The sequence below is a fragment of the Sciurus carolinensis genome, chromosome 5 (genome assembly GCF_902686445.1).
Source record: "Sciurus carolinensis chromosome 5, mSciCar1.2, whole genome shotgun sequence".
In the NCBI taxonomy this organism is placed as follows: domain Eukaryota; kingdom Metazoa; phylum Chordata; class Mammalia; order Rodentia; family Sciuridae; genus Sciurus; species Sciurus carolinensis.
The window spans coordinates 659,125-686,750 of NC_062217.1; the positions used below are offsets into that span (position 1 = coordinate 659,125).

The 27,626-nt window shown below is 57.8% G+C and overlaps 1 protein-coding gene across 4 annotated transcripts in view; it reads right to left on the reverse strand.

Annotated features, from left to right (window-relative positions):
• Positions 1-27,626, reverse strand: part of Tmco3 (transmembrane and coiled-coil domains 3) — a 34,355-nt gene that overhangs the window by 2,191 nt on the left and 4,538 nt on the right. The window contains exons 2-13 of one of the 4 annotated variants that reach the window (XM_047553833.1): positions 26,836-27,349; positions 25,007-25,186; positions 24,168-24,359; positions 22,754-22,882; positions 20,721-20,813; positions 15,993-16,179; positions 11,462-11,582; positions 6,255-6,450; positions 4,479-4,590; positions 3,696-3,769; positions 3,392-3,542; positions 448-527 (exon numbers count right to left, since the gene is read on the reverse strand). In XM_047553833.1, coding sequence (XP_047409789.1) covers positions 448-527; positions 3,392-3,542; positions 3,696-3,769; positions 4,479-4,590; positions 6,255-6,450; positions 11,462-11,582; positions 15,993-16,179; positions 20,721-20,813; positions 22,754-22,882; positions 24,168-24,359; positions 25,007-25,186; positions 26,836-27,330 — 2,010 coding nt within the window. In that variant the 5' untranslated portion in view covers positions 27,331-27,349. Of the gene's footprint in view, positions 1-447; positions 528-2,381; positions 2,970-3,391; positions 3,543-3,695; positions 3,770-4,478; positions 4,591-6,254; positions 6,451-11,461; positions 11,583-15,992; positions 16,180-20,720; positions 20,814-22,753; positions 22,883-24,167; positions 24,360-25,006; positions 25,187-26,835; positions 27,350-27,626 lie in introns of those variants that run through there. The other 3 variants (XM_047553837.1, XM_047553836.1, XM_047553835.1) reach the window with 3 other exon arrangements.

Genomic DNA, 27,626 nt, shown 5'->3' on the forward strand with positions numbered 1-27,626 from the left:
CTCTCACTAAGCAGCCCAGTGTTGGTGAGGCCACTCTGCCATCATCCGATTCTGAATCCTTTAAATGGAAATACCTCAAGTCCATTTTCATGAGAGGTACCTGCATCATAAAGCAAATGCTAACAGGGGCTCTGCAGACCCATCCAGAACAAGACCCGCACCGGGGAGAGCCTAACGGGGGTCCAGATGGGTGCTCCCGGTCCCACCTCCCAGCACCCCCAGCGTGAACTCCTCCATTCTGAGGCAGGTGACATCACCCCAACCCCAAAATCACCAAGCTTGGCTCAGTCTGCCTCCCAGGGCCTTCTGGCCAGGGGCAGCATCCAGGCTTCAAAGGCTGGATGCTGCTGCTGGACGCGGGGCCTAGGGATGCGCTCTGTGCCGGGAGGCAGGTGCGATGAAGTGGCGTGGGCATGACGGGCGTGAGGCAGGAGGAAGCATCAGTACCTTCATGACCACCACCGACAGGGTGAGGAACACCAGCACCGTGAGCTCGTAGGCCACGAAGGTGGGGAACACGTGCAGCCCTGCGGGAGACAGCACAGGTGACCAGGTGACCAGGCGACCAGCAGCCCAGCACAGCGAACTACCACCCACGTCCCCAGCACGCTGGTCAGGGACAGAGGGCCACTGCCTGCTTCCTGCAGCTGGCCCCTCCACAGTCACACGGAGAGTGGGGACCCCGCATGAGCCTTCCCTGACCTGGGTGTGCGGCCCTGCCTCTGCAAGTGGACAGCTGTACCCAGACGGGCAACAGTCCTGCGCGTCCGCCTGCCGGGTCTGGCTCTCCAGGCTCACGCTCATGCTCTTGAGAGGCCGCAGGAAATTCTTCCCAAACACTTCCCTCTGCCCCGTGCCACTGCAGAGGCTGCTGCGTGGGCACTGCCTAGGGACACCACCGGACAGGCAGCTGCAGGAGCCTCAGCGCCCTCCGAGGAAAACACTGGTGCCTGAGACCCTGTGGAGTGGAAACTCAGGGGAGCAGAGGTCTTGCCTGCCACCCACAACGCCTCTGCGTCTCCCTTGGAAGTGCAGTGTGAAGGCCTCCTCCTTCCTGAGATCCAGAGGTGCCTCCCTGACACAGCTGGGCTGTGTTTCACTGACCGCACACCAGGCCCTTGGCGAGGCTGCCCTTCCCAAGGCCTGTCTTCGGCCTGTGCCCGGGCCCTGCGTGCACCACCTGCTCTCCCTCAGTAGGGGTAGGATGGGCACTGTGGTCAGCTTTCCCTCTGGTGCCCCAGCTCTGCCCTTCCACTGCCTGGATGCCCTGCACTCCTGCCTCTGGCTTGGCCTGTGGTCACTGCAGACTGCTACACCACCCTATCCCAGGCCTGCCCTGCTGCTGTGGACGCCATACTGCAAGGGCAGCACCCGCTGGCTGGCACCTGCCCTGCGCTGAGCTCCTCACCAGATGGTGAGCTTGTGATGTCGGCATGACGGCATGGAGGACCGTGAGGAGCTGGGGCCCTGGGCCTCAGCCTCGAGTCACCGCAGCTGGCAGGAGGGCAAGCAAGCCAGGCTACCACCTCCCAGAGGTGCCCCAGTGCCACAGGGGCCTGAGCACTCACCCAGCCCTGGCCCAGCATTGCCTAAGGGCCCTCCCCGGCCCCTCAGCCCCGGTGTCCGCACCCAGGCGTGGGTTTGGGGCGGGTGAATAACGCCCGCCAGGGAGGTCACGTTGGTCTCAGGGCCACTCTGCCAGCAGCAAAGCCACTGACATCCAGGTGAGCACGGAACTCAAGGTGTGCAAGTCAGGTCCCCCAGGAACTTGACAAGCAACTACCATCTCCATCCCGCTAGAACCCACAGGCCCGCTCTGGAACCCTCTCTGTGCCCAGGGAGGTGGGCCAGGCAGGAGGATGAAGTTCTTGCTGAAAATTCCCTGAGAACAAACACTGAATGGTCAGCAGTGCTTGTGAGCTAGAGGTGACTGGGCCGGGCAGCAGCAGAGCTGGCCCCTGCTCCAGACACTGGGCGGCCCTGCTTCCTGCCCCTGGCCGGGCAGTCTGTGCTGCAGCAGGCCTGGGCCTGGACGGAGCTCCAGCAGGGGCCGCTCTTCTGGAGATGAAGCTGAGAAAGTAACCAGGAGACCCTGTGGTCCACACGCCAGGACTGTGGCCTTGGAAGAGCAAGAGAGGCAGGGACCGCGTATGATTTTTCTTTTTTAAAATAGTTTTTAGTTGTCAGTGGACCTTTATTTTATTTATATGTGGTACTAAGGATTGAACCCAGTGCCTCACACATGCCAGGCAAGTGCTCTTCCACTGAGCCACAACTCCAAGCCCCGCACGCTTTCATATTAAACTTCTGTCAAATAAAATTTAGTTAACAGTTAAAAAAATAAAAATAAAATAAATTAAAAAAAAAAAAAAAAAGGAAAGACAATTAGAGAGAGCTCTGGGCTGCAGCGGCTGTCCTAGTGTTCTCCCAACAACCACGCTGACCACCACACACACAGGAGCAGCCCTGGGCCCAGGAAGGCGTAACACCGTGGTGTCCAGACTGGGCATGGGCCTACCCCTGTCCAGTAGGGTGAACATGGGCTCCAAAGTTGGGGCTCGACACCCACTGGCCCTCTTCCCGGTGCCTTCAGCAGCCGGGTCAATTTCCTCAGACCCTCCCAAGGGAGTAGGAGAGCAGAGTCCATTCCGCGTGCTGAGAAACGCCATGGGGCGGGGGCCTGAGTGCGGAAGGGACAGGTGCCCAGGGGACGGGGCGGCCCAGCTGTCAGGCTCTCCATGGCCTCCCTGCTCTGGGCCGATTCCCCCTGTACTGAGCAGCACCGGATCACCGGCCCCACTGGCCAGAGGCTGGCTTCCCCTCTGAAGCGATGCTGGCTCCTCTGCTTCTCCTTGGGCAGGACATGGCTACGCGTGGCCCTTCGCATTTCCATGTAGCGCTCAGAGTCAGTTTCCACATCTCCTTGGGGCTGTGCTGAATCTAGGTAGCCATGTAGATTGCACAAGCATCTTAGACAATAAACACCAAGGGGAGAGAGGCCAGGGACACGTCAGGGCTTCAGAAGCCCAGGTGGCCCTGTCTGTTCACATCACTTCTCCCAACCAGGCACTCAAGAGTCTAGAGCAGCCACCTGGATGTGGCTGGTTTAGCTCCTACAATTTGCAGGGTGCTGGGACAGGAAGACAAAGCTCAGCCCCTCTGTAGGCTGTATGAGGACAGCAGGAGACGTCAGGGGATGGCCTCTCAGATCTGCTGACCACCAGGGTGCCTGCAGACAAGCTTCCCCGAGCACACCCCCTTTTCTGCCTGTCTCTCACTCTCTATGTAAGATTTCCTTCAGGCTCTGGAGAGAGACATGTTTACACACGAACATCGTAGAAATAATCTGCAAGTATTAACAAACAGTTACAACAAAAAGAAGACAGATTACCTATCGAGGCAAAGAAGACCATGGCCAGGAAGTCTCGAATGGGCTCGAGGTAGGCCATAACCTCCTCAGTGACTACGTGGCCTTGGGAAGAGACCAGCGCTCCAGCCAGGAAGCAGCCCAGCTCCATGGACACGTCCAGTAGCTCCGTGACCTGGACACAGAATGAGACAACGTCACCCATCAGGGATGTTTACACAGACACACCCGCAGGCCCGCCAGACCACCATGGTGCACAGCGAGGACAACAGCCCCCAGGAGAGCCCGGCATTGTGGCTCAGACGCAGGCTTCCCTGTGCCTAATTACCATGCGAGGAGGGTACTTCTGCATGAGACTCTCTTCAACATTTACTTTCAGCATTTGTGATGCATTTGCTCTCCCTGAAACAGTGAACAGCCAGACTGTAACACTAGCAGGGGAGTCCCACGTGCGGACGATGACCACACAGAACCATGGGAGCCAAGGCCCCGGCGTGAGCACAGGTGAGCAGGTCCAGGCAGCGAGGGGAGCCAGAAACACGTTCGCACACCGCACGCACGAAGACAGTCGCACACAGCCATGGGGCACACAAGCACTCACATACCCACGCAGCACACTCTCCAACACACGCCCACTACACAGCAGGACGACTCGAACTCTCATGGCCATGCTCCGGGAGACGGTGTGGGGCAGACATGCAGCATCCAGGGCAGGCACATCCAATCTGAGGCCAGCACACACCCAGGGCTGAGCTCTCAGAGGACAGTGGAGCTGGAGGATGACACGGAACATCCTATGTCCTGGGGCAGGCAAGGCCTTCACACAGAAAGTCCAAAGTGTCCGTGTTCGCTCAAGAAAACACACGGCCTCCGGAACATGCTGAAGTCCAGCTCAGTCATCAGCAAAACCCACAAAACACGAGTGCACAGGTGAGGCACAGCAGCGGGGGCTGGCCAGGGCACGCTCCACACCACAGACCCGAGGCCAGCACACGAAGTGGAGGCAGCCACCCTGGGAGCACGCGCAGGACCCCCTGCACGTGGGGCAGAGGCAGCACCACTGGGCGGGGAGGAAGCTCGGGTTTCTTCTCGGGCGGGGAGCGCTCCTGACCTGGCAGCACGGCACCCCGCAGACACTGCCTTCTTCCACATGGTGGGGGAGGCAACTCCGACCCAGAGTGGACAACAGAAACCTCCAGTGAAACTTGCCAGAGAAAACAGATCTAGAGTGGGAGAATCACGGCCGCAGACAGGAAGAACCTGAAGACTTCAACGGAGCCGAGCCAGCTCTCCAGCACCCCAGCAGGTGCCTAGACGCCTCTCCAGTGCCCACGCAGGTGCCTGCACGGTTCTCCAGCACCCCACGGGGCCCAGAGGGTGTGCAACATCGGCAGTCATGAGGCCAGAGGGATGACGGTGCCAGGACAGGGCAAAACCCAGGGAGACAATACCAAGTGGGTGCCGACCAGAATGGCTGGCTCCCATGGATTCTGGTGGCACTGCGGGCAGTCGCTTTGAGGAAGCCAGTGGGGACAGCAGTCAGGTGGGCTCCATGACGGGCAGCTCCACCTCTGCTCTGTGCTCATGCAGACAGCCCTCCTGGGACGTGCTGCAGCTGGACTCTCTGCAGCCCAGGGACACAGCCGGTGCCCCCAGCGTAGAGGAAGAGCAGGAACACTCACGCCCCACGCACGGAAGCTCCGACCAAGACCACCGGCCCTGGCCTCCGACGCCGAGCACCTGGGGCAGCTCTGCAGGCGCAGTACAGACCGTCCGCTTAAGGGAAGGAGACCGCCAAGGGAAGCACAGAGAAGAGAACTGTGCAACTGAGGATGTGGCCGTGGGAGGAGGCCACAGCAGACAGCCCGGCCACGAGCCGTCTCCGGAGAGGATGCCTCAGGACGCAAGGGGCCGTGGGAGAGCAGAGCAGGCACCGCTGGCGGCACCTGGAGCAGCTCTAGCAGTGGCTCTCTGTCCCCTCCCAGGACGAGCACATGCGGCCCGCGTGACCAAGTGGAGCTGTTCCTACGTGTGACCCTGAGCACAGATGTGCTCCCGGGGCTGAGGGACAGCTCTGCCGCCCAGGCCCCTGAGGCAGTGCCCCAGCAGCAGTGGCGCCTGCAGCACAGACCCGCAGCCCCGGTGCTCCCGACTGCCACCAGCCTTGTGCACAGACGGTCACTGCCCGCCAGCTACGAGAACGCACCTGGCAGTATGCAGCCCGGTGACCCTTCCACTCTGCCTGGCTCTCTGGGAAGCCCCTGGGCTACACGTGCCAGCATCCAGTGGGCTGGACAGTACTCCTGGGAGCCGCCTGCCCACCATTCACCCTGAAGGACATGGGGACAAGTTCTGGCTGGTTCGAGAAAAGCTGCTGTGGACATTCCTGCACCTGCTTCTGAGTGAACAGTCCTCACCTCAGTGAGATGAACGCTGAGGCAGCAACCGGTGGTCCTGATAGTGCAAGGTGCTGCCGTGCAGCTGGGTAGACTAGGGAGCCCCGGGGACCCTCCCCAGGCTCCCCTCACAGCGAGGAGAAGCCCGTGCTCCAGAGGCGGCCGGGCAGACCCTCCACACTGCAGCCACAGAGACTCGGCCTGGCCTGTCTCATCACACGAGGCTGCTCAGCCACACAGCTGCTCTAGGCGCCACAGGCACGGGGGCTGGGGACAGCAGCCCGGCTGACACGTGCATGGCTTTTCACCAGCTCAGAGGCACTGATCACTCCTCCCCTCGAGCTAGGAGCGAGCACGAACAAGCAGGCGCAGGCCCAGGCCCAGCACCATGAACCACACGAGACAAAGATCCGTGCATTTCAGACATTCAATTGAAACTCCCATGAAACGTAGGCAGGCCACACGTGAGGAGGAGCTGGAGAGGGACTTACCGTCAGCATGGAGAAGATGAAGGCAGACACACCCAGGACCAGGGCCTCCTTGTTCCCTTTACTCTCCAGACGCAGCTTCCGGCAGAAAGGCCCAATGAGGGACATCTTGATGAGGAGACACAGAACGAAGACCAGGGCCAGCGAGAAGAGGGCCTGGCCGACCAGGAGCAGCGTGCGCAGCACCCCCACCACGAGGCTGGAAGGGAAGGAGCCGCGTGGTGCACCTCCGGGGCCCAGGGGCGACCCATCCCTCCTGCAGCACACCACGGAGTGACCCAGACCACACGCTGCCACCACCACGGACAGCGAGCAGCCCTGCGAGGCAGACGCAGGCAGCACTGGGCTCACGTGCCTCGGGCCTGAAGACTGGACGGACGTGCTTCCACGTGCAGGAGGACGACAGCCCTCCCCGCGGTCAGCACCACGGCTCTCAGCAGGCCACCCGACCCCCAGGAGTGTGTCCCTAGTGCCCAGCCAGACTCCTCAGGCTGATGCCTAGCACCCAGGTGCAAGAGAATGAGTCCCTACCAAGCGCTTCAGAGGCTGTGGGGGCCTGTGGTCACTAAGACTTGGCCCACGGCTTCTGTGGAAAGGCATGATGGCATGGCAGCAGGGTTCAGACCCCACTGCTGCCCCTTGGGACAAAACCCTCCTCCGTCCTGCTCAAGGAGGAGACCTCGTCACCAAGGAAGGACTGGTCTGTCCCTGCGGTCAGGCTCATGCCAGCACTGGACTGCTGGACAGTGACCCAGGAGACCAGGAGAGACAGAACAAAGAGACCATTGACTGACCCTACAGCCCCAGAGGAAGGGACGCCGCCCCACTGCCCCAGCTGAAGCCGCCTGGGTGCCCACAGTCCTGACGAGGCTTCCCGACCACCAGCCTGCCCGGGATCCGCCCTGGGCCACGCTCTCAAGGCGCCAAGACCTGTCCGAACCCATGGCTCTGCTCACAGGAAGCTGCCCCCTTCACCAAGCATGCCTCCCCTCCATCCTGCGCAGACGCGGCCCGCAGGGGCAGGGCCTGTGCACCGTGTCCACATGCTGGATGCCCCCCAGGAGCCCTCTTCCCAGCTGGTCAGCTGAGTCCTCAGACCTCCGTCACAGGCTGGCTGGAACAGAGGCCCCTTAGGTCCTAGGAGGTCACTGCTGCCACAGATCTGCAGCGCCACCTCAGTCCTGGACTCACCTTCTTGTCACCCACGCGCCCGCACTCCCTCACACGGGGCACCTCTCCGAGCAAAGTCATGCCCCCTTCGCCCCATCCCCAGGGTGGAGGGTAGACCCTGTTCTAACCCATCCGGCCCATGAGAAAGGGGCAGCACAGGGAGAAGGGGAACCGGCTGCAGCGCCCGGCCAAGCCCCCACAGCTCTGCAGTGGCCACGCCAGGCTCAGCAAAGGCCCACCTCCCACGTACACAGGCCACCTGCAAGCAAGAGGAGGTCAGTGCAGGCCAGCCTCTCCGGCTCAGCACTGTTAGGACCAGGGCCAGATGTAGACGTGCGGCCTCCACCCACTACACCAATGGGGGGCATATGCACAAGGGGGCACACGCAAAAGGCACACACACAAGACACAGAGCACACAGGAGACACAGAGCACACAGGGGACACAGAGCACACAGGAGACACAGAGCACACAGGGGGCCCAGAGCATACAGGGGACACAGAGCACACAGGGGACACAGAGCACACAGGTGACACAGAGCACACAGGTGGCACAGAGCATACAGGGGACACAGAGCACACAGGTGGCACAGAGCATACAGGGGCACAGAGCATACAGGGGACACAGAGGACACAGGGGACACAGAGCACACAGGGGACACAGAGCACACAGGGGACACAGAGCACACATGGGGCACAGAGCACACAGAAGACACAGAGCACACAGGGACACAGAGCTCACAGAAGACACAGAGCACACATGGGGCACAGAGCATACAGGGGACACAGAGCACACAGGGACACAGAGCACATAGGTGGCACAGAGCACACAGAAGACACAGAGCACACAGGGGACACAGAGCACACAGAAGACACAGAGCACACAGGTGGCACAGAGCTCACAGGGGACACAGAGCTCACAGGGGACACAGAGCTCACAGGGGACACAGAGCATACAGAAGACACAGAGCACACATGGGACACAGCACACAGGGGACACAGAGCACACAAGTGGCACAGAGCATACAGGGGACACAGAGCACATAGGGGACACAGAGCACACATGGGACACAGAGCACACAGGTGGCACAGAGCACACAGGGGACACAGAGCACACATGGGACACAGAGCACACAGGGGCACAGAGCATACAGGGGACACAGAGCACACATGGGACACAGAGCACACAGGTGGTACAGAGCATACAGGGGACACAGAGCACACATGGGGCACAGAGCATACAGGGGACACAGAGCACACATGGGACACAGAGCACACATGGGACACAGAGCACACAGGTGGCACAGAGCACACGGGGCACAGAGCACACAGGGGACACAGAGCACACAGGGGACACAGAGCACACAGGTGGCACAGAGCTCACAGGGGACACAGAGCACACAGGGGACACAGAGCACACAGGTGGCACAGAGCATACAGGGGACACAGAGCACACATGGGACACAGAGCACACAGGGGACACAGAGCACACAGGGGCACAGAGCACACATGGGGCACAGAGCATACAGGGGACACAGAGCACACAGGGGCACAGAGTATACAGGGGACACAGAGCACACATGGGACACAGAGCACACAGGTGGTACAGAGCACACAGGGGACACAGAGCACACAGGGGCACAGAGCATACAGGGGACACAGAGCACACATGGGGCACAGAGCATACAGGGGACACAGAGCACACAGGTGGCACAGAGCATACAGGGGGCACAGAGCACACAGGTGGCACAGAGCACGCAGCACAGAGCACACAGGGGACACAGAGCACACAGGGGACAACACCAGGTTCTCTCCCTCCCCACTCACAGTGTTGAGACATGCCTGCCTCTGCACTAGCCTCCCTGCGGGTACGGGGAGTGCACCCTAGGTGGGCACACGCGTGGCCTACCCGGGCCAGGAAGCCACACCTCTGCGAACTCCCCCAGCTCCGACCAGCCCGACCCAGCCCACGCGAGCCACCCCCTTGGCACCACGGAGGCCCCTTCCGCAATGCTGGGTTAGAAACAGGGCGCTCTCCCGTGGAGCTGATCGGGCCTGTTCTACTTTTGTTGAGACAGCGCCTCCGCCTGGCGACCCCTCTGCCCTGGCCTCCCCGGGGGCTGGGAGCGCAGGCGCCAGCCAACCCTCGGCTTGCTGGTGGAAGCCGGAGGTGCGGTTTGCGTCCTGGGCCCCGCACAGGCCCGCTCCACACAGTCAGGGCCCCCGCCAGGCTGGGTCTCAGACCTGGCCCCGCTGCTTCTGGTAAGGGACAAGACAACCTCAAGACCAGAGAGGCGACCTGCTGAGTCCATGGGTGCCCCTTCTGTGCTGTGGGAAGCTGGTTCTAAGTCCTGTTCTTTCCTGTGCAATGTTGGGGGGGCTTATTTTTTCCTTTAGGAAAGATCAAGATTAATTCTAAGTAAAGCTTCATAAGCAAAGTCTCCATTGTTATGACTAATTTTATTTCTTTGATTTATTTTACTGTAAACTTTTCATGGTTATTAGAACTGGAAGAGAGGTTTTCCTAAATTACAGAAAAGTTATAAGGTAGACAGAGAAAAATTACCCCAACCTTTCCTATTCTAGTAGCATCACAGTGAAATCAAAGCCCAAGTCAGTAACAGACAACAGGAAATTCAACACTTCTGAAGAAACCATGAACCAAAGAAAAGATATTGAAGGAAATCTTAAAAATTCACTGAATTGAGGGGCTGGGGCGGTGGCTCGGTGGTGAAGCGCTGCCAGGCATGTGTGAGGCACTAGGTTCAATTCTCAGCACCTCTTATCAATAAAACAAAGGTCCACTGACAACTAAAAAATTCTTCAAAAAATTTACTGAATTGAATGAAAATTATATATATACACATACATACAAGTGAGATGCAGCTGCACAGTGCGGAGAGGGAAACGAGAGCCAAATACACCCACGGCCAACAGAAAGGACCAACGGTGGGAGAGGATGACCGCAGAGGACAGGCCCAACTCCTCAGTACTGCAAGCCTCTCGAGGACGCCAGGGGCACTCCCGAGAGCCCTGCAGCAGCCGAGCAGACCGAGGTGGACGCCAAGGATGCCCGGGGTGCCCTGGAGCAGCCTGGAGATCCTGGGGCTTCACAGCAGAGAGGCCAGATGTCTGCGGAGGAGGAACCACGGCTCTATACCACACTTGCCAGAAACGCTTCCCAAATCTTTTATGAACCTAAAACGACTCTCAATGCCAAAATCACAGAGTGCATGAAAGGGAGACTCCTGGACTCAGGCTCCCTAGGCCTCAAGAAATCAGCCAAGTGAACACACAAAGAAGAAAAGTTAAGACACCACAACCAAGTGGGATTTACTGCACATGGTTCAGCTCCTGAAAAACAACACAGCCCACCATGTCACCGAAGAAGAAAGTCACATTTCCACCCCGGTGGGTGAAGAAAGGCACCGACAGAAACCACGTCCACTCACACGGACTCCTGGGAAACCTGCCCGGCTGGAGAAGGAACTCGTACAGCCCCACGCCAGCCCCACGCCAACCAAGAACACACATCCAGCCAAGTTCTGGGCAGCAGTCAGTGTGTGGAACAGAGAAGGCAGAGGCACAGCCCAGAGCAGAGGCCAGCACCTGGGGCAGGTCCTGCCACACACAGGGGCGGCAGCAGGCTGGCGAGGTCAGGCAAGTGTGGGTCCCACCCTCGGACAGCAGCCTGGGCCTCAGCGGCTCCCGCTCCCACTAGCTGGGCCTTCTCCGGCTGGTGCTCTGGCCGCGGACCCCATGGAGCAGAACCTGCAGCTTCCTGGGCCAGCTCGCCCCACCAGCCAGAGCGCCCAGTGTGGTGTGGGGATTCCAGTGGGAGACACAGTCATGAGGACGACGGCGACAACCGTAGCCACACGCCACACACGTGCCCTGACTGCCCGAGGCAGGGACCCCGCCAGCCCCGTGCTGGGCACACAGCTCGGACACTGCTTTGGGAAAAGCATTTGGAAGCTTTTCAGAAACGAAGGGTTTTAGCTAGAAAAGCAAAGCTTTCTAGGAAGTGCAGAGGACACTCACCTGGCGGACGCGGCTGCCCCTGCTTGTATGAGCGTCGGCATGACGGCAATGAAGAGTCCCAGCTGCACGTCCTGTGTCACCAGCATCCCCAGCAGCACCGTGCTGTAGTCAACGTCACCTGCTGGAGAGAGCGTCACTCCAACACAGGCGGGCGGCAACGCCAGCAGCCCCCAGTGCACCCTTGGCACGTTTCCCAAACACCCAGACAGGGCGCTGTGCTTCTTCCTGGTCCCAGGGACTGACCCAGGGGCACCTCACCACTGAGCCACATCTCGACTCTTCATTTTTTATTTTGTGACAGGGCCTTGCTAAGTTGCTTGGACCTAACCGAGTCGTGGAGGCTGACCTGAACTTCGATCCCCCACCTCAGCCTCCCGAGCAGCTGAGAGGACAGGCGCGCACCACCGTGCCTGCTTCTGATGGCGCGGGCGTTAAGAACGACGAGATGCCTCCTTGAAGTCGGGCGTGACACCAGGCAGACCTGCAATCCCAGTCCTCGGGCTGACGCTGGGCAGCACTGGAGCCAGGAGCTCCAGGCCAGCCGGGTGCCACAGCGAGACACTGTCTCCAAAAGTGAGTTTTTAATATTTAAACACTGCAATATTTGCTTTCAAAGAGATTTTAAGTCTTTTTTCTTTCTTTTCTTTTTTTGGGAAAGAAACTCATAACTCACTTGTTATTTACAGAATTATAGAAAAACGTCACCACAAAAGATCCCATGGCAAACAACAGGACAGCAGGTGAGGACGGTGACCCCATGTCCGTGTCCTTGACACGCAGGACCCCACACCCTCCCCAGCCCAAGAGCCACAAAGACCCCGTCTGGACAGGGTGCCTTCCACACACGCACTGGGCTTCCCTCCCCCACATGGACTTCCTTCCCGACACAGGCGACGAAGCGCAAGCTAACGATGTGCTTCCACTTCCCGGGGACGCCTCTGCTGTGAAACGCTGGACAGAAAGGCCTCAAGCACTGTGTGACCAGCAGCAGGTGCTGCCCGCTCCTGGGCACCGGCGACCCATGGCCACAGCCCGCCTCCCCAGGAGCTACTGCCCAATGCCTGCTCAGGCTTTGGGGTGTGCCGAGCACGCCCCAGGTTTCACGTGGGTGGCATGGGCCAGGGCACTGGGCTCCACACCCACACCCTGCTGCTAGAGGGTCACCCACTCTCTTCTGCAGCCTTCCAAGGACGCTGTGCCGCTCAACTGCAGCACCCAGGGCCCAGGCCACCGTTGACATCTTGCTACCACAGAGGACGCTGCCTCGGCCACTCCCGTGCACTGTGAGAACCTCCTAGGAACATAACTAGAAAAATAATTTTCTATTCAGAAACTGCTCTCCATGGTGGCTGGCCCACTGCGGCTTCCATGAGGAAAACTGGGCGCCTGGGATTCCCTGGACTCACTTCGCTGGGCACCAGATGCCCACTCGGAGCCTTTGCCAGCTGAGGATGGTGCACAAGTACCTCAGGGACCTTGGCTGCCCTCCTGGGGCCAAGCGAGGCTCCTCTAAGAGACCCCTGCCAGGTTTCCGATTGGTTCACCGTTCTGTCTGGGCATTCAGGAAATCAGGCCTTGGCTTGTTCTACAGAGACCCAGCCTGTGCGTACCAAGCACCTTCTACTAAGTCACAAAGCTGGCTGTTCCGTGCATATCAGGATTTTCTCTATGGGATTCTGTACTGCATGTTTTAAGAGATCCACTACCCTAAGGCCACAGGTATTTCCTGTATTTCCTCCTAGCAGTCCAGGGTTCTGCTCTTCACATGCAGGTGTCTGATACAGGACGTTCTGGGGTACAAACCAGGGGAGGGCTCCAGATTCTCTCTTTTCCACTTGGGGACTTCCGTTCCCTCTCCCTGTGGTGCTGGGCCGAGGCTGGGCACGCAGTCACGTGGGGATGCCCGGGTGCTCTTCACGCAGGCTGTGCTTGGCCTTCTGCTCTTACATCCACAGTAGGGTCAGTCCTTCAAGTCCCATGAAAACCCTGCCAACCTCAACGGGGACAGGAGTGTGTGACTCTGAGAAACGCCTCGGTACAGTGACCTTGCACCAAGCCTGGACACACCCGTGAAGCCTCAAAGACAGATGTTCCCTTCAAAGGCGACCCAGATCTTATCTTTAGGGATTTATCCATGTGCTTTCTGCTGCTACTATAAATGGGAGTTCTTTTCAAACTACGTTTTCTCACTGTGCTGCAGGTACACTGCTAACCAGCTTAACTACACCTGCCTGTCCAAGTCTGCATGCTTTAGCATGTCTGCCTCCCCCTCGGTGTGCACCCACAGAGTGGCCCCTCTGACCACCTCACTATCCAGAGTTTTACTGTGGTCTTAAGAAAAACTCCAAGATACAAAACCACCTCCTTGCCAGGTGTGGTGGCACATACATGTGATCTCAAGTGATTCAGGAGGCTGAGGTAGGAGGATCGCAAGTTCAAGGCCAGCCTCAGCAACTTAGTGAGGCCCTAAACAACTTAGTAAGACTCTGTCTCAAAATGAAAAATAAAAAGGGCTGGGGATGTTGCTCAGTGGTTAGGCACCCTGGGTTCAATCCCTGTGCCAAAAAACAAAACAAGAAACCACCTCTTTTCTAATAGCCCCAGTTATTCAGCAACTTGAGGAAGCTCTCACCACCCGGGCCTGTCCCATGCTGCTCTGCACTGCAGGACCGAGGGCAGCTGGCACTTGGCTTCTTCCGTCAGAGACCCCTGAACTCCCCCCAGTCTTCGGCAGCCTCTTTGCTGGTTCCTGTGCCCGACCCTTCCCAGCACAGGGAGGAGTCCCCGTCTTCCGCTACGCCACGGCTGGAGATGGGAGCCGTCCACGTGCCTGCTTGCACAGCGCCTGCCCTCGCAGACAGGTCCACTTCCCTGGGCATTTGCAGTGCTGCTGTCCTGATATGACACCCCGGTGAGTCCGGGGACGAGCCTTGAGTCTCGGGCCCTCCTCCAGTCCGGAGGCTGCCCGCCATGCTGCAGCCTTCCTACGGTGCAGAGTAGGCCTGCAACAGGGTCTGTGGGTACCCACCTTCCCCACTACGGGTCTCTATGCTGCATCTGATCCAGCTGAACAAAGGTGGCGCCTTCACTTTGTTTCCAGGGTTACGAGCATGTTTGTTCTGGTCTTCACTAGGCTCTCCCGTGGACGAGGGGGCTCGCGCTCTGATCCCTGCGTTCTCCCTCTGAAGTGTCCACCAGGCTCTCCCGTGGACGAGGGGGCTCGCGCTGTGATCCCTGCGTTCTCCCTCTGAAGTGTCCACCAGGCTCTCCCGAGCACGAGGTGGCTCGCAGTCTCACTCTGGAGTGTGGCCATCCACCCTCTGTCCACAGGCCCTGTGGGTATAGCACTGTGGTGTCCGCTGTCCCCTCAGGAGCTGCTTCCACGGGTGTCACCAGCCCCTGCTCTGCCTGACCCTCCTGCCCTGCTCTTCAGTCCTGTTCACCTCTCATGGACCTGCGGTCAGAGCCTTTGCAACTGTGAGGAAAATGCCTGACAAAACAACTCTGATAGAAAACTTGTACTTTGTGACAGTTTTCGAGATCTCAGTCCATGGTCAGCTGACTCCCCTGCTCTGGTTCTGAGGTGAAGCAGAAGATCATGGCGGAAGGACGAGTTTGTGGGGTCTGCTCAGCTCACAGAAGCCAGAAGCAGAGGGAGGGAGGGAATGAGGGAAGAAGGGAGGAGCCAGGGACAAGAAACACAATCCGCAAGGGCACGCCCACTGCCTGTGGTCAGGCGCAGTCCTTCAGACTGCTGACCCACCAGTGGTGACCTGTAGGGATGAGTCCTGGCTCTTGTGAACTGGTCATTTCACCCCTCAATATTCCTGTGTCGTCTGACATGAGCTTTGGAGCGCCTCATATACTGACCGTAACAGCGGGCTGCTCTAAGAATCAGCCCACAGAAGCCGCAGAGATGCAGCCGCTGGGGCAGGGGCAGCCGGTCCAGTCCCTGTGGAGGGGGTGCCCTGTGTGTGCAGGGCAGAGTCTGGCAGAAGGCAATGGTTTCCTGTGCACACTTTCAGCAGTGGCCCCGCCTCCAGGCCACATGGAGGGAGGGCTGGTGTGGACCAGGCCCAGCGCAGAGCAGCGCGGTCTCCGTGGTGGTCAGCAGGACTCTGCAGCTCCTGTGCTGCTCCTCGCTCCGCCTTGATGCCAGCCCTTCACAGGCACAGATGGAACAGGAGCACAGGGGCACTCAAAGTCCCAGGTTAAGACGAGTGTCAGGCCGAGCCGATGCTCAGGACTCGCCACAGCTGAGCAGCCACACTGATTTCCTCGGCACTCTGACCCCACAGGACGTTCTGCAGTGCAGACTGGCTTCACAACTTGGGTGCCGAGTCTCTCAAGCCCTTAGGCCACCTGGACGGCAAGCATGTGAGGGGCACGGTTCTTAACCCAGGGAGCGGCAGCTGCAGGTGCTCGCCCGTGCCAGGCCTCTGCAGAGGTGTGGAGGACTCCCAGCTCCCACCATGAGCCGTACGCCAGATCCACACAGCACGAACTGCACCTGTACTGAGCCCATCCCTACCTTCTTTATCGCTCCGGGAACTGCCTGCAAGGAACCTGGACACCAGGGGAGTGCTCGACAAGGACAGGCAGGTGGAAATGAAGACGCTCTGCGTGGGTCTGATCTGCAGGAGGTGTCCCCACAACAGGCCAAAGGCGGTCATCAGCAGGGTCATGTAGCACGGTCCTTGTAAGGATATCTTCCACACCTGAAAGACAGCACACCCCAGACCACATCTCAGTGACAGCCACCAGCACCAGAGCTCCCGTACCTACTGGGCTTGACTTTGGGGAAGCAGCTGAGGTTGCACCTGGACAGTCTGACACTGTACACAATCGTCCCAGGACACACACACACAAGGCAGTAGTCAATCCTGGGGACCCCTGCAGATGGGTTACAGGTCCTCTTGCCACATACCAAACTCCCCTATGCTCAAGTCCCTTAAATAAAAAGTATACTATCTGTAGAACCTACACACATTCTGTATATTGGGCTTTTGGTGCTGGGATTGAACCCAGAGGCTAGACCCAGGCTAGACTGGGTGTTGAGCTGAACACCCAGTGCTTTTTATTTTTTGAGTAGAGCCTCACTAATTTCCATGGCTGGCCTTGAACTTGCAATCCTCCTGCCTCAGCCTCCCAAGTTGTGGGATCAGAGGGTTGTGCCAGTGTGCCCAACAGAAACCAGGCTGGACCCTCACAGGTTTGGATCTAGCTGAGGTGAGCTGGTGAAAACCCTGGCATTTGAGTCCTGTATGTCAAGACACTGGAGACTGGTCCCTTCCCTCCAAGCACCTGTCCCTCTCCTCACCACACATGCCCCATCCAAGCCGACACTTCCTACGCAGCGAAGCCCCACTGACTGAGCCCTGGGAGGGCTGGCACGTGCAGCAGCAGGCTGAGGCTGGCTGGAGGCTCAGCGTGGAGGAGGCTTCTCAGCACGGTTCTCCCCAGGTACTCTGCGGCAGAGGCTTACCACCCCTCCCCCGGTTTGGGGACAGACTCCCCCTCACTCTTCAGCAATCAGAGAGGTTGGGATTTCCATCCACAGTCCAGCAAGCACTTGCCCCGCCTCCTGTGGCATGACCAGAGCCTGACTGCCGTGTGCACCCGAGCAGCAGGCCTGGTGATGGACAGCTAAGACACGAATCCAGGCTCTGCTTGTGTCTTCTGCCACGTGATTCAGACCCCGAGGGCCACCTTCACCCAGAGGTAGCTCGAGATGCCAGGAGGCCCTTCTCCTTCCTGTGCGCACACTCAGGAGGGTGCTCTAAAGCCAACCCACCCGACTCTCCTCCTGCATCACCAAGATGGACAGGCACACCTGGTCCCAGGCTGACTGCGGCTTCAGGGGCCAACCATGCTGGAGCGCAGCACACAGGTTGGAGGCAGTTTCTCCTGTGAGCAGGGTCAGCCTTTACTTAGGGTCCTGCTGACCCTTGCGGATCCTGGGGTGTGGGCTTGCACCTGTTGCTAACTAGCCCTGCACCATGTGAAGCAGCAGACTGCGGCCCTGGCTCCATGTCTGCAAGGCCAGGCCCAGTGCCCCGGTCTCCCCAAAGCAGACCTGCTCTCCGTCCACCTGGCACTTCTCAGGATGACCACGAGGCAGGGTGTGGAGGTCCCTGGTGGAAAGAACTGGGGACAGGCAGGAGCTGCCAGAGGTCCTGGTCAGCATGGGACCTGGGAATTCATCAGAAACCAGCCTGTGGCCACCCTGGGGCAAGAGCCCATGCTTGGTGTGCTCCCCGCTGCTCCCTGCTGCCAGTTCAGGAAGTGCTGCCTGACAAGCCCTCCGCTGTGGTCTGACTCCAGGTCAGGGTGTTAGGGTTTGGACATGGAACGTCCCCAGAAGCTACCCAAGGAGACCACGCAGTGCTCTGAGGTGGAATGACCAGGTCTTGAGAAATAGTCTTGAGGGGACACTTGTAGGTAGGTGTGGCTGGGAAGGCCCCTGGAGGTGGGCCTTGGGATTTCATCGTCTCTGTCCCCTCTCTGCTTCCCTGAGCTGACCTCTCCTCCACCTCTCCTTCCACTAAGATGCTCTGTCTCATTGGGCCCAGAGCAGTGCAGCAAAGAAGTCAGACCACCACAGGTTGGACCTCGGAAACTGTGAGCCCCACACAGGCTTCTCTTCCTCAAATTGCTCCGCTCAGGACTTCTGGTCATGGCAACAGAAAGCTGGCTAACACAGAGACCATCTCAGTGTCTTCCTCTCCCCTCCCAGACACGTCTCTGAAATGCGAATGCAGGCCAAGGGCAAGGCCTGTCCATGCCCAGCGCTACTGCAGGGTCTGCAACAGGGCAGGTGTGTGGCAAGCAATACAAAGACCTGAAGACTGGTCCACCCAGGGGCAGCAGCTGATGGACCATTAAGAGTAAACCCAGGAACCACTAGGGCGCGCTCAAAGGGCGACCACGAGGCAGGGTGGTCGGCACACTGGTGGTCTAGGTGGGGAGACTACAGCTTCCTCAGCCTCGCCAGCCTGAGCAGACCTCCGGGGGAGCCGGGGCAGCTGCGGCTTCAAGAGTGCCTTGACCAGGACTTCCTGTGGGGCAGAGCCACCTACTGTGCCAGTCGCATCGAGGAAAGCAGCACACCACTGAACAAGGGGGACTGTGAAGGCGACAGCAACCTGCTGCAGCTCCAACCGCGGAGGCCCTCATGGCGGTGAGAACCGGAGTCCCGGCGCCCATCCAGGGCTAGGGCTGCCCCCAGGCTCGAGGATGGCAAAAATCAGACAAGGATGAGAGTCCTGGCAGCCCCAGCTCCGCTCAGTGTAGATGCACAGAAGCAGGTTTGGTCCAGCGTCTTTCACCCACCAGACGTACCCCCCAGGCCACCCTGCGCCCCAGGCGGTGAAGAGCACCTGCACCACCAGGCACCTGGCTTCAAGCCACTTCTGACTCCCGGACCACCACTACCAATTGCCTGCAGTTGCTTCACCTGGAACAGTAGTGCAAAAAACAGGAATTAAGAAAGTTCACTGGCAGAAGAAACCTTCATCTCCTGAATTCCTAGGAAACTGATGTCCACAAGGTTCAAAAGCGTGACATCCTGCCTGCAGCTACCGCAGGAGCGATTCTCCCTGCCTGCCTGCTCTCGGTGGCCGCTCTCGGAGGCGCTAATGAAACACCACGGCAGGCGGGGGAGCCGCTGTGATGGACATTGAGGCCTTGCGCTCAGAGCCCCATGAGACGGCACCACCAGGCAGGCGGCCACTCTGCTGAAGCAAGGCACCCGCCAGGAGACCCGCACCCGCCAGGCCTGCTCCACGCCCACCTGCAACACACTCCAGAGAATTCATAGGAGGCACAAGCACTTACTTGCAGGATCCAGGAAAGAGGCCAGTTTCCTTTAAACTCTGAGTCTGGGAATTAAACTGACGAGGGGTTCTCATGTCAGAAGTGGAGGAAGATACAGAAGCACCCAAAGGGAGTGGGGTAAGGGAGGGTTCTGGACCCACTCCAGGAAGCAGGACGTATAGAGAGGAGGCGGGAGCAGAGGGGCTGGAGAGCAAGACGGCCTGGGAACGAGGCAGCCACAGGTGAGAGAAGGGAGTCAGGACCCAGGACTTTCAAAAGCAAACAAGCCTCTGAAAGTCTACTCTTCATTCAATAAAGGAAGGACACTGATGGCCATGGACAATTGGGGCAGTTCAGGGGTACAGCGTCTGCAATCACGCCCTGCCCCCTTGGTGGCCACCTGTGTGACGGTCTTGCTGTGCAGCCCAGGCTGGCCTGAGTGATGCCACACCCGGGCTCATCCTCTCCTAAGGTCAGAGCGTAACCAACACGCTTCTTCATTTTCACACGCTCTCCTGACGTTCCGATGGCCACACAGCCTTCCCAGTCCTTATGCCACGGCGTCACGAGCCACCGGACTCGGGCTGAACCCTCAGCCTGAGGAGCTAAGAGGCTTCTGTGCGGGAGCCCTCTAAACATCTCTTAAGTGGCTCCTTCCTGGGGTGGACCTGGGAAAGCGACCAGGTCAGAGGCTCTGGAACCAAGTGGGAACAGGAGGCACGGGCACGGCGGTGCAGTCCTCCCACCCCACTGGCACGGGTGCGGCCACGCTGTGGCTTTCCTGTGGACACGGAGGACGCTTGCTATACCCCCGCCTCCCACAGCCTTCTCCACTCCAAAGCATCTGCTAAGCCGAGCGTCTTCGCGACACTAAGGCTGGCGGTCTTGGGACTCTCCCTGGGAATGCACTGAGCACTGTCTATGGTGCTCCACCCCCGGCTGCACCTAATTGGAGGGACCCAAATAGGAAGTTCAAACATTACTTCTTGACCTTTTCTGGAATTAGCCATGAGAAAGTGAATTTCACACAGAGGACCAGAGGAGCAAGCCTGAAATCCCAGCAGCTCAGGAGGCTGAGGCAGGAGGATCTCAAGCTCAAAGCCAGCCTCAGCAAAAGCGAGGCACTAAGTAACTCAATGAGACCCTGTCTCTAAATACCAAAAATGGCTGGGGATGTGGCTCAGGGGTCGAGTGTCCCTGAGTTCAATCCCGCTACCTTAAAAAAAAAAAAAAAAAGTCAATTGAAGAAAGTTAATCTCATTTATTGAATTTTAACTTTTTCAAACATAGCCATTTTTTTAATCTTTAGAAACTTACGTCTTAAAAACAGTATCAAACTAAAACAACACATTCTATCCTAAAAATGTGAAATCCAATAGCTAAGCTGTCATTAAATGTCAAACGAGAACTGAACAAAACCTACAGCACTAAGACACAGCCTCACCTTTCTCAGCTTCTCGGGGGAGAACTCCAGGCCAACGAGGAAGAGGCTGAAGAAGACCCCGAACTCTCCCAGAGTCTCCACCTGGACAACGGACTGCAAAGCAAGGGTGGAGAAGCCAGTGACTCCAGTCCCCACAGCAGGAAGCCCCCACACCTGTACTTCAGAGAAACCGATTCCTCAAATTTCTTCTGCATCTGAGAAATTCTGCCCTGCGATCTCCCCCTTTCTCGATTCACAAAGGCGCGTTTCTCTTCACCATCTGCGAGTTGCAGGGGCCTCCTCTCCGCCATGAGGAGGCAGCTCACTCGTGCTGCAGTCCCAGCCACTGTGACCCTGTCTGTCCCAAGCAGGTCCCTGCAGGTGAGTCTTCCCGAGTGTGCTGCCCACATCCAGGGGCCGTGAGCAGCTTCTGCATCTGCTTGGACTCTTCATTTGGCATATACTTTTAACATTTTTCTGGATAAATAAATAGCACACAACACCTGGTGTCTCTGTCCTGGCAACTAACAGTTTGATCTTTTTTTTTTTTGTACCGGGGATTAAACTCAGGGGTGCTTAACCACTGAGCCACATTCCCAGACCATTTTTTTAAAATTTAGAAACAGGGTCTTGCTGAGTTGCTGAGATTGGCTTTGAACTTGCCACCCTCATGCCTCAGCCTCCCAAGGCGCTGGGATCACAGGTGCTGGCTCCATCTTTAAAAATGCTCATGTGGCACTGTCCTGACCCCACTGAGCTGGCCTCGCAGGTCAAGATTCCCGTCCTGTTGTGACGGGCACCTGCTTTCTGCCCTTCTCCGTGGTTGTGGTCACCGAGCCTGCTTGATGTTCTCCATGGGCCTGTGTACGTTCCGGCTGCACGAGAGGGGAACTGGCCCCTGCTCTCACCTGCTTCCGCTGCTTCCACTTTCACTTCTCTTCCCTTTTCCTAATCATGCTGCGACTTATGACTTCAAAGTAACAATCCAAACCTGTACTTCGGCTTGGGAACAGACAACTCCTGTGCAGGTATAGTCCCCGATCCCACCGAGCTGCTCCTGGCTTGCCTCTACACACACGGCACCATTCCTCGGTGCCGCTGGCTTAGTGAGCTCAGCGTCTGCAGCGCCAGGCCCTTGCCTCCACTCTGCTCCCAGCTCTCTTTGCCACTGAGGGGAAAGGGGGGCACCGTGTCTTCCCTTGACTTGCTGACACCTGGGAGGGTGGGGTGAGGCAGGAAGGCTCCTGCTCGCAGCCTTCCAAGCTGCTGAGCCACACGGAGCTGCCAGTGCAGAAAGCGAGACTGGGAGTCCTCTGTGCCTCCAGGCCTGTGTGCTGCCTGGGCTGTGGCCCCACTTCAGGAGAGCTCACAGCTCCCCCTAGAGGCACTGACGGACGGCTCTGCACCCGCCCAGGGCTACCTGTTGCTCAGGTGAGCACCGCACGGTTCTCTTCAGACCCTTTCTGCTGTGTGTGCACGTCTAGGGAAATCACTGGGGTTCTTACACCTGGCTCAAGGCTTGCCAGTCGCTAGTGGAGGGAGCGGGCTTCTCATCCCACACACCAGCCCTGGGACAACCGGCAAGGCTGGGGCATTCGAGGCTGATCTTCACCCTCCTGGGTTTTTGAGTGTGCTCAGATGACACACTGGGAGGCCCTCGAGGCTCAGGACCCTTCTTTCCTGCCAGAGTGAGCCCAGGAGTGACAAGTGGCAGTGGGTCTGTCAGCAGCCTTGGCAAGAGCAGCGCAGGCCTGCCGCCCGGGAGGCAGTGCACGCTCAGAACTTCGCAGCACAGGAGGAACCCAGTGCTCGGAGCTGCTTGGCGTCCAAAGGACATGTGGGCCACTGGAAGTGGAACCATTCGGCTAAGGCACCATGGTGGCTAACGAGCTGCCTCTGCCAAGCTGCCTCTTCATTATGGAGGGCAATGCCCCCCCGGTACTAGGAAGTCTTCCTGGCATGAGTGAGGCCGGCTCTTCACCGACTCAGTTTGGAGCCTCTCCGCCTCTGTGCCTGTCCTGTCAGGTGCCAGGACAGCCAAGCTGTGTTCTTACCTTGATGCTGTTCAGTCCCGAAGGCCCCAGAAGCACACCACAAACGATGTACCCAAACATGGTGGGCAGCCCTATCGCCGTGCACAGCCAGCCACAAGGTAAGGACAGCATGCCTATGGAGACAATGTCCTAGAGCAGAAGAGACAGCAAGGCTCAAGGTGACAGCGGGCAGGACAGCAGGGGGGACAGCCGACCCACCTCACAGGAACCAGGCAGGCAGTGGAACTGAGAGGGCCCTACACCACTGTGTCCGCAGCAAGCCCGGCACACGCCAGGCGTGCGCTGGGAGCAGACAGAGCCAGCTCCCGGTCCTTCCTGCCCAGGTCCCACAGCACAGTCAACAGCCCAAACCCCAGACTCCAGCCACTCCTGGCCTCAGAGCCCTTGCAGCTGGGGTCTTCCCTATGACTCCCCTGCCCTCACTGTCAGAGTCCCGTGGCTTGTCACTTTCCACGGGCATCAGGGCCACCTGGTGGGAGCTCACGGGGAGCAGGCTGTGTGCAGTCTCAAACACACCCCCAGAGACGACTCACTCCTCACACAGGGAAGAAGGAACTGCCCTGGCAGAGCGGTCCACGGTCCTTCCCTGGAGGATGGCAGAACGGTCCGAGCCAGCACCTGGGAGGAGCCCTCCTCCCTCAGCCGGAGACCCAGGCTCTCTGGTTTCTGTTCCTTACAAAGCTCTGCTGTAGGAGGTTTTTATTTTGGTTCTTTTAAAAAAAGCACTTTCTAAACTTGATTTATTTATTTTTTATGAGGTGGTGAGGACTGAGTCCACTGCCTCAGAAGTGCTAGGCAAACGCTCTGCCGCTGAGCCGCAGCCCAGCCTGCGCCTTAGGAGTTTTGCAGAGACCCACAGCTCGTCAGATCCTCCAGGCCATCTGGGGGCTGCCTGGCTGCTCCTGCTCCACAACCAGGCGGTTTCCCAGGAGGACACAGATCTGCACCACTGCCACCTGGAAAGCCAGGCGCCACTGGGGTGCCCAGGCCCCACAGCCCACGTCCACGCCTGTCTCGCAAAGGTTTTCTCTTTTAGAGAAAATGCTTTATCTTCTTTAATCTCAGTTTATATTTTCAGATGGGGCCTTGCTATGTTGCCAGGCTGGACTCAGCAATCCTCCTGCCTCAGCCAACCCCAAAGACAGGTCTTAGGCAGCTAAAGCTTTAATCCCATCAGCCACTCCCAATTTCCGAAAGTCCTCCAAATTCTCCAAAACAGAATTAAATTTCACCTTAAATGTTAAAACGCCTTTTTCCTTTAGAAACAATTAAGTAAGAGAGGCTGTCCCAAAGCACAGTGTGGGATTCTAGCAGCCTCGGGCAGGAGGAAGGCTGTGCACCCAGAGAGAAGTCCCGCATCACAGTTCAGGCCTGCTGACTGCCCAGCGCAGCCAGGCGGGTGGCCGCAGCTTGCCTTTATGAAGTGGTGGTCTGCACGTGGGATGGTGGCATCCCGGGGTTTCGTGAGGACATACTGGTTGTTCTGGGAGTCAATCAGCATGCTGAGGCCCAGGCCCTCCTCCACGTCCCGCTTTGTGATATTCTGCTTGGAACTGGCCTCCTCCTCCTCCACCCGCAGAACTGCCTCAAAGTTGACACCTCTGACCTGTGAGAATGACCAATTATCATGCAATCAGAATCATTCCGATGCTTCTGCAGTCAACGTCAAGAGGAAAAAACAAAGAATGGCAGATGCACGTTCCCGTCCTGTCAAATAAGACAGAGACACGCAGGACCATGAGCATGAGCAAGGGCATTGACCATGGAGGCCTTCAAGGAGGGAGCAGCCCCCGCTACCTCCACATCCACTCGGCCTGGTGCAGGGCACACGCTCACACACGACCCCAGAAACCGAGAACGTGAATATCGGTTTCTCTGCTTTCTTTCTCTCCACCCTTTTGTAGGTCCACCCAGACACACCACCAGTTCTCAGCTGGCCTCAGTTTCTCCTCAGGGTCTCAGCCTGTTAGAACCAAGCAGCCAGAACCTGCTTCCTCTGCTCAGGAAGGAAGACTCCATGCCTCCTGAGGCCACAGTCCCAAGCCCCATGAGTGGCAAAGCTGGGGCTGGTGCTGAGTTGCCACAGGGCCCAACGGCAGGTGCCAGGAGGTGAGGGAGCAGGGTGGCTGCTCCTCCTGCAGCCCTGCCACAGCACCAGCTGCGTCCTCACAGACAGGCTGAAGCAGCCCACACCACACAGCCAGCCCAGCAGAACTGCTGGCAGGGCAGAGGAGCCCTCTGGACGCGGCTTACCGATTTGTTGTCATCGAAGGCGTGCTCTTCAATCTCCTCCTCTAAGCGATCTGCAGCCTTCCGCACGTCCTCAAGAATCTCGTCAAGCATGGAAAGACTCTTGTTCTGATGCTGCATGTTCTTAAGGGCTTCCACTTGATGTTTTTCTGCGGCAAGAAGTTCTACATACTCCGTCTCTTCCTATTTGTTTGTAAGAAAAGGCGAGATACAAGAAAAACCAGGACATGACTTTCTCAGACCTGCTCAGGGTCCTGGAGCCTAGATCCATCAGTGGCTCCGGGTCACACCCCACTGCTGCACGTGTGATTCTGTCCAACAAGGGAGGCTGACATCCCAGACAAATACAGGGAGCTCCGCAAAGTATGCAGGGACAGCATCTACACCCAGGGGAGGCAGTGTCCACTGCAGGTGGGTCCAGCTCAGGGACAGCACCTGCCCCTCTACCCTAGGGGAGGTAGGGTCCACTGCAGATGGGTCCGGCGTCTCCTAAGGTCGCCTCCCACACGCTGCCGTGTACTGCAGTGTGGTGCTGCTCCTCACAAGGTTGAAAGCCAGTTGCAACACATGGGTATGTAGCCACCTCTGGGATTTCTAAAGCAGAACGCAGTCTAATCCCAGTTAGAAAGAGGGAACTGATCCAGAAAACATGGAAAGCAGGAAGTGTTGATTATTTGGGAAATTGCTGTGCAGTGCTGGCAATTGCGTTTAGTAAACATACTTTGTTTAACCTTATTCAATTGATAACCTTACTTTTAAAATATTCACTCACATTTAAAGGGGGCCTGGCTGGAACAGAGCAGTGGCCAACTACCACAGCAGCGTGACTCCTTCGTGACCACAGTAACCCCTGTCCCTTCCTCAGTGCCCCTAATGGTGGCTGCTGCCATAGAAGGACCACAGAGCCCTGAGGGAGGACAGGTGCAGGCTGCAATATGCAGGGGGTCACAGGTCTGCAAGTCTGATTGTAGCCACCAGACTCATACGTCTTCTCCTCTCCAACAGATGGACTGCAAACCTGGAGTCCACTGGAAGTTCACTTTAAAACCAAAGGGTCTTAGCATTTCGCCTGTCCTCAGGGTCAAGATGCAGGCAGCTCTGTTCCAGGAGCCGCAGGGCTGCACAGCAACGGACAGGCAGCCAAGTAGGGGTCACTGAGTGCCTTGATTTGAATGCTTGTTTGACCAAAAACTACCATGGTTTTGGTGACAAAATCTTAAGCAGCTTACATCTCCTTCTAAGCTGCGTGACAGCCTGAGGACTTCCAGGAAAAGGAAGCCCGTCTGAGGCCGAGACGTGCTGCCTGGCCAGCCCTGGGTGCATGGCAGTGCCCCCGGGAGAACTGGCACAGTGGCCGCCTGTGAGAGCAGGCTGGGTCCCAGTCCTAAACTCGCACACACACACCTGTTTACCACTATTTTCGTATTTGTTGTTTTCAGTGTACGGACAATGAAGAATACCAAGCTTCACACTGAAAGGACCCCTGCGGGATGCAGCAGGCAGACCCAGGTCAGAGATGCAGCCAGTGTCCCTCAAGGACAATGCCAGGAGAGGCAATCCAGCCACTGTGCAAATGCCAGTATCCTTACAAAAACTGGGCTGGCCAGGAAGTCACTGGACAGAACTCTCAGCCCCCAGGGCATGTGGCTGGGCCCTCAGAGGCATGAAGGCTGCATAGTTATCCCCCCATCTCTGAGTGCTCCGCTGGGCCCAGGGATCTCCACAACAGGACTGAGGGCTGGTCCTCCCAGAAGTGACTAGCACCACAGAGGTCCAGAGCCCCCACCCCACCCAGACCATAGCAATGGACCCACACTCGCTGCTTGGCTGACCTTGATGGCGGCCTCCCGCAGGGCCTCCAGCCGCTGCTTGCTGCTCTCCTTCATGTTGACAACGTCTCTGTAATCCCCCTGCAGGGCTCTCTGCAGCCCATGGATGGCCTGGAAGACGGAATTTTCACTTTCATTCAGCTCTTTCTGGAAAATCTCGAATGTATGCACCTGGAATAGCTTCTCTTCGTCTGACAGGCCAGCATCTTTTTCCACCGCTCGAATCGCACCTTTCAGCTTGTTCAGAACCACGTTCTTCTGCCGAAGGAGCCCAGTGAGCTTCCTGCAGCTGTCCAGGGCCCACTGCCTCCTCTGGGTGGCAGGCGCCCCCCGGCCACGGTGCAACTTGATGGCATGTTTTGCCACCTCCTCGTGCTCTGCGGCACTTGTCACCATGCAAAGGGATGGGAGTAGCATCCAGAAGAGGCTCTCGTCCAACACCCTCATGATCCCAGCACAGCAAGGGCTCCACAGGCTGCTGCTTGGTTCGGCTTGCATTTTAGATGCACATTTTCAGCTGGAAAACAAATTTCCTGTCACAGACGGCTAAACTATGATTCATTATTACTGACCTGAGTTAAGTATTAACATCCAAACACTACAAGTTTTTAGAAGAAAATGTTTTATCCTACATAGTAACAACATCTGAACTATTTATTATACCTAGATTTAAATCAAACACTAAATGTTGAAGGACCTCTTAGGGTGCCTGGTACAGAGTGAAGATTAAAAGTTAGTTACATCAGATTTTAAGGGCGGTTTTTAGAAATCTTAAGCTTTGTATATTTACGAAA